At 40.5% G+C, this 14,340-nt stretch overlaps 1 protein-coding gene across 1 annotated transcript in view; it reads right to left on the bottom strand.

Annotated features, from left to right (window-relative positions):
- Positions 1 to 117: 117 nt before the first annotated feature.
- Positions 118 to 14,340, bottom strand: part of LOC117403611 (junction-mediating and -regulatory protein-like) — a 44,879-nt gene continuing 30,656 nt past the window's right edge. The window contains exons 4-10 of the mRNA XM_034005843.3: positions 12,651 to 12,820; positions 11,908 to 12,073; positions 11,274 to 11,461; positions 9,909 to 9,995; positions 8,457 to 8,537; positions 7,792 to 8,332; positions 118 to 6,909 (exon numbers count right to left, since the gene is read on the bottom strand). Coding sequence (XP_033861734.3) covers positions 6,599 to 6,909; positions 7,792 to 8,332; positions 8,457 to 8,537; positions 9,909 to 9,995; positions 11,274 to 11,461; positions 11,908 to 12,073; positions 12,651 to 12,820 — 1,544 coding nt within the window. The 3' untranslated portion in view covers positions 118 to 6,598. The remainder of the gene's footprint in view (positions 6,910 to 7,791; positions 8,333 to 8,456; positions 8,538 to 9,908; positions 9,996 to 11,273; positions 11,462 to 11,907; positions 12,074 to 12,650; positions 12,821 to 14,340) is intronic.

Genomic DNA, 14,340 nt, shown 5'->3' with positions numbered 1-14,340 from the left:
CCATTTTCTCCATAATGTCATTCTAATGTCGCACTTGCATTCTCGCTGTAAGGGCAGAACACAAATAGTCTCAACTATGCATATGCACCCAGCATAATAATGAGGAAACGGGACAAGTTCAAATAAATATACTTTATTGAATAAAACCAGTGAATCATTAACGTCAGCACCAAAACTGCGAATACGATGTTACATCACTCGTACAGAAAAAAAAGAGGCAATTTCAGTACTTGGTATACAAGGTTTTATTCACCTTGGACACAATGCAGATTTGAAAATACAAAGCAAATAATCAGGATTACAATGGTAAAATAAAGAATAGGCAGAATAAAAGGCAAAAAACAATTAAAAGCAATTATTTTACATTTCAGTGACATTGCTATATAAATGCTTGCTTAGTTTTAAAAATGATATCTGTTACTTAAATATGTAATCTTAGGCAATCGCTCAATGCAACATGAAGGTCCAACTTTAACCCTTTACAATACAATGTACATTTAAATACAATGTTTTTTTTTTTTTTTAATTTATTAATGAATGTTTCTACTTCTAGTATAATAATATTGCACATATCTAGCGAGTGGCTAATCACTGATTCATGAATGTGATCATGATGTGCCCAGGCAAGCCAGATATTTAAGGTAAAAGAGTTCACTGGTTCAGGTACATGTTGCATGTTCAATCTGTAGTGTTGGCCAGAAATAGAACACAAATAAAATATAGAATTAACAAAAAAGCAAAAATTGGTTAACATACAGGTTACATAGTTAACAGTGTTTTCGGCAGCAATAAGAACAAACATATTCTTTTAACAAACCTCAATACAGTACATGAAGTGTATGAATTACCCAACTAAGAAGGTCCATGGCAGGATATATAAGGGTAAACCAGCACTGAAGAGGTCCACACATGTGCTACACTGTACCATGGAAGAACTTTGTGCAATAAGTGACATTATTCAGTTTTGTAAATGAAAAACTTCAACATGCTGTTATCAGCAATCAGTTAAAGAGTTGCTAGAATGCATGCATACACTGCTCTCGTCATATACCGTAAGATGCACTTCTCAGCTGAAACCCCTGCAGAAAAAGAAAAATCGACTGGCCCATTAAGATTGGAAAACGTATTTTATATTACGAGCAGTAAACATATGCCGTTAATTGTTAAAATCCTTTACTTCATTACACATACTGCCATAATCAGTGCAACAACGTGAGATTACAATACAGGTTGGCAAAGAACTTTATTCAAACTGCGTTATCCAGAACTGGTTATTATCTTCCATAAAATGATAGTAATACACACAAAGTAAAACATATAACAGAAATATTTAAAAGAAATAGTAGCTACAGTCACTATGATTCTCCATTAGTAGTGTTAAATACAAGAGGGTTGTTTATTAAATCAGCCTAGTTAATCCTCCTAGATACTTCGTTAGAGTCAGAGGATGAGCAGTGTGTGATTTGGCTGATCATTAAACACTGTAAGAAACGTTATTAGCCACGCTTCAGCTGCTTGGTCACATACAACTCAGTTAAATTGGGTGCAATACAGAAACATCCTCCTGTGTGCTACCTCAGAAAACTCACTCTTTAGACTTCCACATCCCAATCCCTTTACAATACCGATTTATATTGCAGAAAACAATATTCTTAGCAGCACTGGTGAAAATGGAGATTAAAGTAAATTTGCAGCAGAAGCCATGCATAGTTGACTTAGGAACTCTATTAATTCCCATCAATTAGCAACAGAGAAAACAACATAAAAATAAGGAGTAAGTCAAACCGCTCCACATACAAATGCAAAATAATGCTTACTGAACAACCTGAATGGACATGGCATGTTGTTTTTGCCTCTCAGGTAGAATTTGCAGTAGGGTTTTAGAATACATTTGTAATCTCCATTGTTTTGTATCATAATAGAAGTAAAGATTGTATGTGCAGGTCTAATCTGTAGTCAAATGAAAAATGGGTGGCTGTCTCAAGCTTGCACTTCACTGCTGATACTCTCCAGGGTCAGCAGGGCAAACCTTGAGGTGTTCTATTACATTTGCACGCTGCTGTACATGACCTCTATAAAATCATTCTCGCCTGGTATTATTTCAGTAAAACCTGTTCTGTTTCATAGTCCTCTCATTTCAGTAATCCTAATCCCCCTTGTGTGAATCCTGGCAGTTTTACAGCTCTCAGGATACAATCTGATGCAGTTATACAGCTGCTGTACGTATGGGGTCACTGCATCGTCTTTAAAACCCTGTCATTCTGTAAATGATAGGAATTAATACCACATCTTCCATACACATGAAATCCAGGTATGCCAGTGCCAACAGAAGGAAAATGTATATTAGGAAGGAAGATAACCTCCACACATGGAAACAAAGCTGGTGGAGCTAAAGAAATAAATCAAGAATGTTTTATTCTGTGTTCCCTTCAAATTCCGGATCCTCTCGTAACAATGGTTAGCGCTACAAAGGGTCTGAGTGCAAGTCTGCTCACACAAGGGATCTCAAACGAAACACAGACACACTGCAACTTAAAGAAACAAAACAAAACCTCAACAATCATTTCAAAAAATTAGAATAGCACTTAAAATTATACTATATAAAAAAACACAACATAAAGTACTTGGTCAAAAGAACACACGTCTTGTAAAAACTAAACAATAGAAATAAAAACAGCTCACTAAAAACCCACACACACATACACACACAAAATATCTGTCTATTTCAAACATAGTAACCCTTTACTGCCCTGGGTATGCTCCCATACCCATTTAATGCCTATTTTCTCAATGTCAAAGGGTTGAAAACAAACCCATCCTTCTCTTTTTTTGTCTTCATGTGATACAAACTCTGCAAATCTTCTGCAACATGATTCAATTAGAATGCACTGACAGTGCAGCAGGAAAACAGGCAGAATAACTGGGCTATTTCTGTCACTGGAATTGATGCAGCATAGCTTTCAGAACCTGAATTAATCTTGTCTGTAATGTAAAAAATATTAACCCTTAAAACATATGCAAAGAATAGTAAATCAAGGGGTAGTTTTTTTTTCTGCACAACACAAACAAAATGTGACACTAATCCATTAGTGATATTTATTAAAATAAATAAAGTGCTGGTTCTATTTTCCAGATTGGTAAACTTGTTAATTGCAATCTGGGCCATTTCAAATCCTGCATGTGCTGCACTGTGCTTCTGATCTGCTGACAGGCTCCCAGCTGCACCAGAGTGCATGGGGGTGTACAAAGTTTCCGCTGACAAGCCCACAGGGCTGTCTAACCTGGCTTATCTGCATTAGAAACGCTCTGTACAGCCATCAAGCCAGAACTGAAACACGGCAAAGGGAATGATTACTGCCACGTCACAAATATGTCTTGCTGTTTCTCTGTGTACAGTATTGTGCAAAAGTGTTAGCCTGGGTATGACAAAGCCACCCAGAGGAGTCTGTTTCTGTTACGTCAAAATAATCCCTGACATAAACACAAACTTCTGAACAGATCGCGGGAGACGGGAAAATAAAGTATTGGAATGGGTCCCACGGAGTGAAGATCTCAATGCGAGTACTTTCTCTTCAACAACATGAAGCAACTGTGGAATGTTCTTATGGAGAAGGGACACAGTACAAAAGGTACTTCGTAATTATAAAAAATAACAACAGTTATTGCTTAAAACATACTGTTCAGAATTATATGAAAGGATGATCAACTGATTCATTCCATGGCTGGAAAAGCCTGAACGGTGAGCTATGTGGCGCTCCATTGACAACTGAGGAAGCTGGTAGAAGTCACCAATATCATCCCAAGAAGAGGTCCTCATGAAGGAACAGTTACATTTGACAACCCTGCTCTGTGTGCCACTTAAAAACTAACACAAAAAACACTGATGTTTACACAATACTGTACAGTCCGTAATTATAAATAAGACCAGATATGACCTATTTCCAAGCACGTAGTGTGTGTTGCTCTGTCACCGCTTATTAACAGATCTCTTAAGGAAACCTCTTACGGGGCTCTGTTAGCTAAAAGCAAAAACTAAAAAAAACTAAAAATCAGAACCTAGCTTGAAAGCTAGCAGTTCTTTAGCGTGTTCCACACACCAACTATTGATCCTGTTAGCATTATCTCTAGTCTGAAGGGTCTGCTGTGTGAAGGGTTCAATTCGTACAAATCAGTAACTGTCAGCAGTCTGCCTGCAGGAACACTAGCACAGCACTTTCTAACTGTACAGATGTTTATGGTGGGTAGACAGATCCTAGAAACCTTTCTTTTAAATCCCAGCTAAGCTGTAGGATGCCTACATTCCAATGCAATGGGATACAGCTGTTCTGTTTGTTTGTGTTTCAGACCCAGCCAGTTATAAGACTGGGCACAAGCTGGGGCCCACACTGGGAATTTATAAAGTCTGATGAATCCCTGTGGATATATAGTGCCATGTTAAATGACCAGTACACACCATTTTAACAAGGTCCCTTGGGCGGCTGTTATAAGCAGGTATGACTGTAATTCACGTCTAAGAAGCAGTTACTATACAATAAAGTTATCTTTACAAAATTAGGAGTATACGTTGATATTTCTTTAGGTTATTCCGTGTCACACTAAAAGTGCAAAATATTCCACACATTCCCCCCAAAAAAGAATTCCTTACAGTTAGGAGATAACATGCAAAAATATGTCACTTTCCTTGTTCCTTCAATTATTTTGTGCTATACAGAGACACTTGCACTCCTTTTATATTAGCCACAGACATGAAAGGCTTACAGCAATAAAAGGCAGGGGGTAGGCAATCTGCAGAACGAATTCAAACTTCACTGGTTCATTATTAAAAGCTAACCAGAACATGCATACACATGGAAAGAGAAAAGGGCACAGGGGCCCAATAGCGGTTCGGGGTTCTTCACACAGAACACATGGGGCTTGAATGTGCAAACCTCACACTGGATGCCCTAAAAAAGAGTCTGACAGCTATTTATATGGATTGGGGACACATGCTTCAGCAAGCAGGAACAGATATACTTATCCTCTGATTTTAACTATGCTATGAAAAGGCTTTGAGCTTTTATATGCAATTGGTATAAGGGGTTTCTAAATTAATCAATTGTGGATGTATCTGTGTTGAAGATACTTAATATTATATGCATAATAAGGTAAACTGCACACACTGTCCAAATAGTCTACAAATATGTCCTAAAAGATTAAAAGAAATGAGTCAGATATGGATTTTGTAAAATAATTAAAAGTCTGTTATTTTTCTCTGCTACCTGGAACACAAAGAACGATAAGCCTGACAGGATGAAATGCCCAGCTGTGATGGATCTCAATCCAGAAGCAGTGTTCCGACAGGAACGCTCTCCATCCTGTACGCACCTCCCTTTACTCTGCGGGGGAACCAAAACTAATACACTCAATGTGAAAATGAAAAAAGTCACAGGTGCAAACTGGAATTGACCAGACATTACTATGCCAAACAGACCATACTGCACTTTCACCAACAAAAACCTGAACCACAAACTTAATGAAATAAAAGTTTACGTACTGCCATAGCTATACTTTATAATTGTAAGACACATCAATCATTTAGATTGAATCCAGTCCACAGGCTACTCTTTCACTTCACTAAATGACCTTCAGCCTCTGAGCAGCATGTTAAGCATGCGTTTGGTTTCTTTAGTTTGCTCAGCCAGTGTTACTGTGTGAACCTGGGTCCCATGATGTCCTTGTGCTTGTGTCCTGTCTCAGCTGTGAGTTTTTCCTTTTTTTTCACTTTTTTTTTTTTATTTATTTTTTTATAAATTTGGAATCGCCAGTTATTTTTTCAAATTTTCTCCCCAATTGGAAAGGCCAATTATTTGTTTATTTCAACCCAGCTCACCGCTGCCACCCACGCGCTGACTCAGGAGAGATGAAGACGGACACACATGTCCTCCGAAACGTGTGCCGTCAGCTGTCTGCTTCTTTTCACTCTGCAGGCCCACCATGCAGCTACCTCAGAGCTACAGCGTCGGAGGACCACGCAGATCTGGGCAACTTACAGGCAGGCCAGTAGGCCCCCAGCCAGTCTACAGGGGTCGCTGGTGCGCGGTGAGCTGAGGACACCGCGAGCTGAGGACACTGGCCGACCTAAGCCCTCCCCACCCGGGCGGTGCTCGGCCAATTGTGTACCGCCCCCTGGGAACTCCCGTCCACGGTTGGCAGTGGAATAGCCAGGACTCGAACCTGCGATCTCCATGCTATAGGGCGCATCCTGCACTCCACGTGGAGTGCCTTTACCGGATGCGCCACTCGGGAGCCCCAGCTGTGAGTTTTTCAACCCCTGGGTATTCCACAGGAGATTTGAAGATTGTCAGTATCAAAGGCGATGTGCTTTAGAGCAACTCAAAAAAATTTCAAAGCTGGAATACAAGAATTCAGTACATAGGAAAGTGGAGCTAATTGCAAGGTTATCATTACCTTTTCATCAGCCAATTGGAAACAAGACATTGCATCTTAAGGTGGGCTGTCCAATGGAAAAAAATACTAAAATGAAAAGCCTAGTGTCAGTTAGCGAATAGCCTAACCTAGCATTGTGGGATTGGTTGAAGCTGCCCAGTGCTGGGGTGTCCTAGCTGTCCCAGTCGGCGCAGGGCAGGCCCTCGTCCTCAGAGTCAGACTCCGGGGAGGCATCCTTGATGCGGCGCAGTGCCTCGTGAATGCTGCGGGTGAGCGGGTCAGCAGAGTCAGGCAGCTCCCCCAGGGAATCTTGCAGCTCCTCGCGCTGAACCTTCTTCAGCGGGACGCCCTTGCGGATCTGTGCTAGGATGTTGTTGCTGTCGTCTTCCTCCGGGGAAGGGGGCATGGCACGCTGTTCCATCTTGCGTAGGTGGAAGCTGCCTCGTTTCAGAGAAGCCAGCACCTCATCCATAGGGGAACTCGCTGTCAATACAAGAGCAGGCATACAGTACGCACTTACACACACACATACTGTATATAACAGAGCTAGCTGACTGAGAAAGCCAAAGCTTATACCAGAGATGCCACTCTCTTTTAACCCGTACAGAAACAGGACATAGTCACCAGGTTCTGTGTGTCCAGATCCACTGCTCATAGCAAGTCCAAGACTATTTCATTGTCCCCTCAATTTTATTTATAAAGCAATTGTATTTATATAATGTATTTCAACACCTGATCAGGATTTCCATGTGATGATTATAACACATTTCATCATAATATAACTCAGCGGTTCTCAAACTGTGGGTCGTGAATACCTAATCAATTAAAAAAACTAGTTTAGTTTAAGAAACAATTAGATTGATGTATTATTATTATTATTATTGACACTTTTTACTCAATTTTACTCCAAGAGTTCCTCGTCCTACCTGCCTTTGTCTGAACTGGTTACCTAGCAACCAACTTGCCATGTCAGCCAATCAGCGGAATGCACTTCTGTAGTGTTTAGTCTAGCCTCTGCGATTTTTGTTGCGAAGTTTGAGAACCGCTGATATAACTATATACAAATATAACTAAAAAATATAACTAAAAATGCAAAATATGTACAGTACCTTTGAGCAGTTTCACTATAGGGTAATTCCACACCAAATTGACTACATTTGTGGATCTTTCCCACATCGTATCAGATTCTTCTAAATATTAGCCTTTAACTATGGCCTATAATGGGGGGGTGGGGGTATGGCAGATGTAGGTGAGGTGGGGATCATTGGCCATTCTGATGCAGAATGACCCTATATCCATTTTCACAGGGCTGTTCACCCCCCTGCAGAGAATAATAAGAGCATGAGTATTAGTTTAAAGCCTTACTACTTCTTTTCTGTGATCCTTCCATGGCAGATGTCTTCTTGAGCTTCTTCCTGGCGCTCACCAGCTGGCTGCTGTCAAAGAGCTGTGCGGAGGGCAGTGTGCTGGAGGCTTGCAGAGTCTCTGTCACGAGTTCTCCGGGCTGTCTGACGGGGCTGCCGGGCTGTGCCTCGCTCTCGGAGAGGGGGTCCTCGCTGGGGGGGGGTGGAGGAGGGGGCGGGGGTGGAGGAGGGGGCGGGGGTGGAGCAGCTGTGGCTGGGCAGGTAAGCAAAGGTAGGGAGAGGGGCAGCGAGGCAGGCTGGGGTGGTTGGAAGGCGGTGCTAGCAGGAGGTAATAAAACACTTTCTAGCCCCCCTGCTTGCTGGGTGGTGCAGGGGGCTCGAGGCAGTCCTGCCTCCCTCTCCTCTGCGGTCTCGTCGGTCTGCACGCTTGCTGAGAGGGACTGAGCCTGATCCGGGCTGGCACAGGGAACCGAGGGGCTGCTGCTTTTCCTCCTTGCTAGTCGAAGTCTGGTTGATTTCAGTATGACCTGACCTGGGTACCGCTGCAAGGCAACACAAACATTACCAAACAATAATTTCAATCACTGGAGTTAGAATTCTTCCCTGTTTCACACAGAAATGAGAAAGGCTGCATCACAACCAAAATACCCATCAAGCAGTACCCACCTGCTTAAAGCTGCGGAGTCTGTCCAGTGTTCGCTGTCGTTCCTGACTGACCCAAATGTTCTTTTTCTCATCCTCCTCCTGCTAAAGAAATAGAAATGCACCTGTGAGGAATGCTGCAGCATGGTTCAAATGCAAGCGTGTGTTTCTGGGAACAAGCAAAGACCCCTGCGTCCTATTTAAAAAGCATTACCAAGGCAGTGAATCTACTGTATTTACCTCATTTACCTTAATTCTAACGTTGTCTAAAAATGGTCCTGTATTTTACAGCTAATTTTTGTGTGCCGACAGGCAGGCGTGTATTGAAAATACATGTACTGTAATTGAAATTCGGATTTTCATTACATTTTTATTTTTGTAATTTGTAATACAAATGCTAATGCATAAGTATTCAGTATTTTGTACTGAATCACAGTAATGTTAACGGTATGTGATGTAAAATAAGAAGATTACAGATTGTTATTTGCTGATATTTTATTTGAGTCTTGACTGTATGAAATGTGTATTGTGACGGGGAAGACAACAAAACTCAAAACCAAACTGGCTGGGCTAGAAGGGCAGCAGTGTGGAGTAGTGGTTAGGGCTTTGGACTCTTGACTGGAGGGTCGTGGGTTCAATCCCTGATAGGGGACACTGCTGCTGTACCCTTGAGCAAGGTACTTTACCTAGATTGCTCCAGTAAAAACTGTATAAATGGGTAATTGTATGTAAAAATAATGTGATATCTTGTAACAATTGTAAGTCGCCCTGGATAAGGGCGTCTGCTAAGAAATAAATAATAATAATAATAATAATAATAATAATAATAATAATAGAAACAAGAACAAAAATAAAAATCTGTATCTGGCTCTACTGTCAACATGTGGTAATACAAACAGGTAGACAGACTTTGACATGAAACACTTCACTGTGTAAACAAGTATGCCAGCAGATTATCATGACCTCCACCCACCACATGTGCATGTAAATATGTAAGTTTGGCATACTGACAGTTTGACATGCTAAAGAATGTCCTAATCAAGTCATGTCACAACTGAACTGGCACTTCAACAGATATATGCAAAAAAATGTGTGTCATTAGGATGGACAGACAGCTAATAGGTCGTCGTTTGGTGTCATATTCCAGTTTAGAAGATTTATTTCAGAGCATATTGTTTCAAAACACTAGAAATCATATTGAGTTCATGGATCCACAAAATGTGACAGTAGTGATGTAAGTGTGTTGACTTTTATTGATTAGTAAAAAATAAAAAACAAATACATGTAATTAAAGCTTACTAAACCAAGTTAAAAGGGGCATCTGAAACATGACCCTAAACAATGAGTTATTACATATTAGGGGTACATTTGAATTGCTTTATTTACCTAGCTTCAATCTCTTTATTACTTTGAATACGTTTAAGATATTGGGACACGGGGGTTATGGCTGTACAAAATGATGTTGACAGAATTTACCAGTTGCATGGCATGATGGGATGTGTAGTCCTCCTGGCTGCCTTGGCGCTGACACATCTTCTCTCTGTGGTTCACAATACAGATCTCCTGTGGAGAAAGAAGGACTTGGTACTAAAAGTCTACTGCAGGTAGACTTCCATCCTAAACTCATTTTCATTTTCTAAGGCGCTGCATGCTTTTAGTTGGAAGACCTTCCTGTCCACCCAATAATAGGATTCCATCTCAGCTGTTGACTCTGTACTTACATTATTTTACACATAGTATATAGTACTAATCATATACAAAGTACAACATATTAATAGATAACTTTGTTTGAATATCATATTATATATATATATATATATATTATATATATATATTTTCAGAGAGAATATATTTTTGGTCATGTTTATATACTTCAATTAACAGGTCAAAAGTTTCAAAACGTTGAAGTTCAAAACTACGACACAATTGTTTAAAAAGCGTGGTTCCCCTAAGTGACAGCTGGCAACGCTCCCACAGGCTTAAAATAAATTGAAAAGGAAAGAAAGAAAGAAAGAAAGAAAGAAAGAAAGAAAGAAAGAAAGAAGACAAACACCAGCTGTGACAGGATAACAAAAGATTGATATGAAATGCCACTTTACTGTATGTTTCGCATTTAAGTTTTGTTAAAAAAGACAAAAAGCAGTTAACTGACTGACAAGTTTTTTTCTTCAAGGCTGGCCAAGCCAGCAGCGTTACGACAATGAAACGATTCCTCACGTTAAAACAGCTGAAAAGAACGCACATGCCAGCCCCATCAATGACACTAATTCAGCTAATCACTGTCTCACAGTTCATAAAAAAAGGGCTTGCTGCCACCAACGCCAACAATGCAAAATGTCACCGCTGTGATTTCTCATATGACTGTGGGAGCGGTTCAATCTCTGATTTGAAGAATCAGCTTGCAGATGTATTTAGATAGTTATCGGCATTGCTTTACAAGGTTAAATCTCTAGGATAAAATAATGCAGTGCTTTATGTTACAGACCATTTCTTCCTTCAAAAACCAGGAAAGAGCCCTTTGAGCCGATTGAAACAGCAATATTCTTCATGGAGACTACTGGAGGTAGGCTTGGATTCAGATTAACAGTAAAAGCCCCGATACCTGCACTGACTCATTTAAAGCTCTGTTAAGTTGTCTCTAAGGTTCACATTGGTTTCATGTGAAATATAGGGCGGTCGCTGTGGGATGGATACAGGAACCTTGAATCAAAGGCTTCCTTTCCCTTTACCACATTGTGTTCCTCTGTATGATGGCAGAATTTCATGGGACCCCAATGTGAAATAGCTCACCTGCACTCAGTAAAAGTATTTTTGTAAATCAATGAAAATCAGATATGTAACCTTCTTGTTCCTGAGGTAGGCTTTCTTGGCAGATATGCGCCCTCTTCTGGCCTCCAGCTGCCGACCCTTCTGCTGCAGTTTGAGCAGATCCTCTTTCTGCAGGTGAACGGATGCTGCCATGTGCTCAGTGTCCTGCATGGCATCTATACTCTCGTAGGTGTCGTAGTACACCACCTCATCCTGCATCTCTGGCACAAGAAGAGAGACAAGTCATGGAAGCCAGCTGCCACACAACATGCTATTCTCCTAAATCAAAAGTGTTGTGAATTTACACATGTACTTCATTAACAACTATATTAATAAACATTATACTGAGCTTCTATGTTGAGATGCTGTGATACAGGTAGCAGAGCAGATTCATAATTTAGGTGTGTGGAAATACAGATACATTCAGGATCCTAGTTTTGTAATGTATTCGTGGGCTGCAGGTTCTCTGAGCAAGACACTTCTCTCTAGAATGACCTAAGTAACTTTACAGAAAAACGACTATAGCACAAATAATAACAATACAAAAATCAGTGTCTTAGTGTCTTACAAAGAAGAATGCATATAACAGCATACAGTAGATTTATATTAGTATACAGTATATAAGAAAGTTAGGATTTCTTCACTGCTTGGTTGGCACATTCCATACCTATCATCTGCCTCTTGATGCTCTCTAGTTGTGTGGTTAGCAGCAGCTCCTCACACTTCAGGATCTCCCCCTGAATCTCATAGAGCTGGAGCTGCATGTCATAGTAACTGGACTCCAGCTGGTCCAGGCGAGCCATGGCCTCGTCCCCTCCTTGCAGATTCTGCATCTGGATTATAAAAGCTTTCAGGATACTGTTTTAACTTTCTTATGCTGTATATTTCATTGCATTGCGGCAAGCTTACTTAATGCTTTGGAATCTGTGTTTAAAATGTTCTCGTCTCTCCTGTGAATTTTAATGGGGGTGTAAAATAAATATTTTAACACTTTGAATTCAATAACTGCAGTGGTACATTTCACCCTCCAGAATGCCCTTTATATTAGACAGAATAAGCTAACAGCAGTTCCTTGTGTTGATGTGGTGTGGTGACCCCCTGGTCCTGCATCCTAAGAGCTTGTATTTAAACATGACCCCCTGGTCCTGCATCCTAAGAGCTTGTATTTAAACACGACCCCCTGGTCCTGCATCCTAAGAGCTTGTATTTAAAAGCTCTTTTTTACAAAGGACGTCAAGAGGGCAGTCCAAGATGAGAGCACAGTTGGGATTTTTCCTGTTTTGGTATCCTGACCTACCGGATGAACACTGAATGTATTGCAGTATTTTGTTTACTCAAAACCAAATTTACACACAAACAAAAATAAGAACAAAAGTGTGACTCGGGGGGAGGTCCTGGCCCTTGTCTCACCTCTTCTCTCAGTGCATGTTTCCTCTGCTCCAGGCAGATCTCTTTACCCCTCATCAGCTGCAGGGTCTCCTTGGACACAGCGTACTGCAGCTTCTCCATGCGCTCCACCGCTGCTGCCCACGCTGCCTTGCCAAACTTCTTCTGGTCGACCCGCATGCGGTCCGACACAGCTGAAACACAGCATAGCAATGCCATTAAACACATTCACAGCTGAAACACAGCATCGCAATGCCATCAAACACATTCGCAGCTGAAACACAACATCACAATGCCATTAAACACATTCACAGCTGAAACACAGCATCGCAATGCCATCAAACACATTCACAGCTGAAACACAGCATTGCAATGCCATCAAACACATTCACACTTGAAACACAGCATAGCAATGCCATCAAACACATTCTCTTGTCACAGGGCCACAGTGACATCTGGTGCTCACGCATGCCCTCTACTGGCCTCTACGAAACACAGCATCACAATGCCATCAGACACATTCTCTTGTCACAGGGCCACAGTGACATCTGGTGCTCATGCATGACCTCTACTGGCATCTACAGCAAAATGTGGGGGTTTACAAAAACTTTAGGGTTAATTAAAGCCAAAAATGTACCTTAAAACTAAATATACAGTGTACCTAAAATTATGTAGGATGTTCATTTCAGATTGCTTTACACTAAAATTCAAACAATTTAATTAGCTCCCAAACTCTACTTCCAGTCATGTTTAAACAATAACATCCACACAGAGGGCACTGCTGTGCAATCAGGTCTGTTTAGGTGGTAATCCGAGGTGGTACTTCAGGGTTATATAGCCTAATATTTCACAGTCATGTTTTCTTGATTTCTATTGCATTTCTTTTTGTGTTTTTAGCATTCCTCATGTTACACTCTACCATGATTATTTTAATCCTACAGAAAACGTTGATAAATCAATTTATTAAGTTGTTAAAACGATCTGTGACAGATAGTGATTCAAATGCTGGAAATAATGTAGGCTCCTCGTTGCGACAGGCGGTGATATGAGCAGCTAAACTACTAGAGACAGAGAGATAGAGCAGAGAGAACAGCAGACTGTCTGGCATCGCCAGGCACTTCACAATATCATGGATGGCCATGATATGTTTATTGTATGGCTATTGGTGTATCTTAGTGAGATGGTATGCCTATTGCTGCATTGCAACTTCAGTCTACTGCCTGATAAATCAATTTTAAATATTAAAACAAAACAATTGATCATCACAGCAAGTGAACAAGACGTGGTTAAAGTCATCCACACAGTGTGTAATAGTTATTTTATCAATGAATGATCATGAGTGGTATCTAAAGGGAAAAAAAAAATCTGTAGGAAAATCAATATTTGCTAAAGACCTTCAAAGTGGATTCAATTTCTGGATGGTGCAGATACACTTCTATGAAGGGGATATTGGACATGCTGTCTTCAAATGCTCTGCTGTACACTTGTACAATCAGGACTGAATATTGCACACAACTAGTGTTTTGGGGATTTTCTCCTTCGCTAATAAAAAATAAAAGGGGAATTAATTTCATTGTACACTATGTTGAGGAGTGTATTTGATTAAATTGCCTCGGCAAATTGACATTTAAGAAATTACTAATTTTAGTCTAAATTTAGCCTTGTGCAAAAAGCAGACAAGACGACTCAATAAAAGAGTTTAAAAGAAAACAGG

Source organism: Acipenser ruthenus, chromosome 1, assembly GCF_902713425.1.
Source record: "Acipenser ruthenus chromosome 1, fAciRut3.2 maternal haplotype, whole genome shotgun sequence".
NCBI classification, from domain to species: Eukaryota; Metazoa; Chordata; class Actinopteri; order Acipenseriformes; family Acipenseridae; genus Acipenser; species Acipenser ruthenus.
The sequence above is the reverse complement of the archived record's forward strand: the minus strand, read 5'-3'. Positions and strand labels throughout refer to the sequence as shown.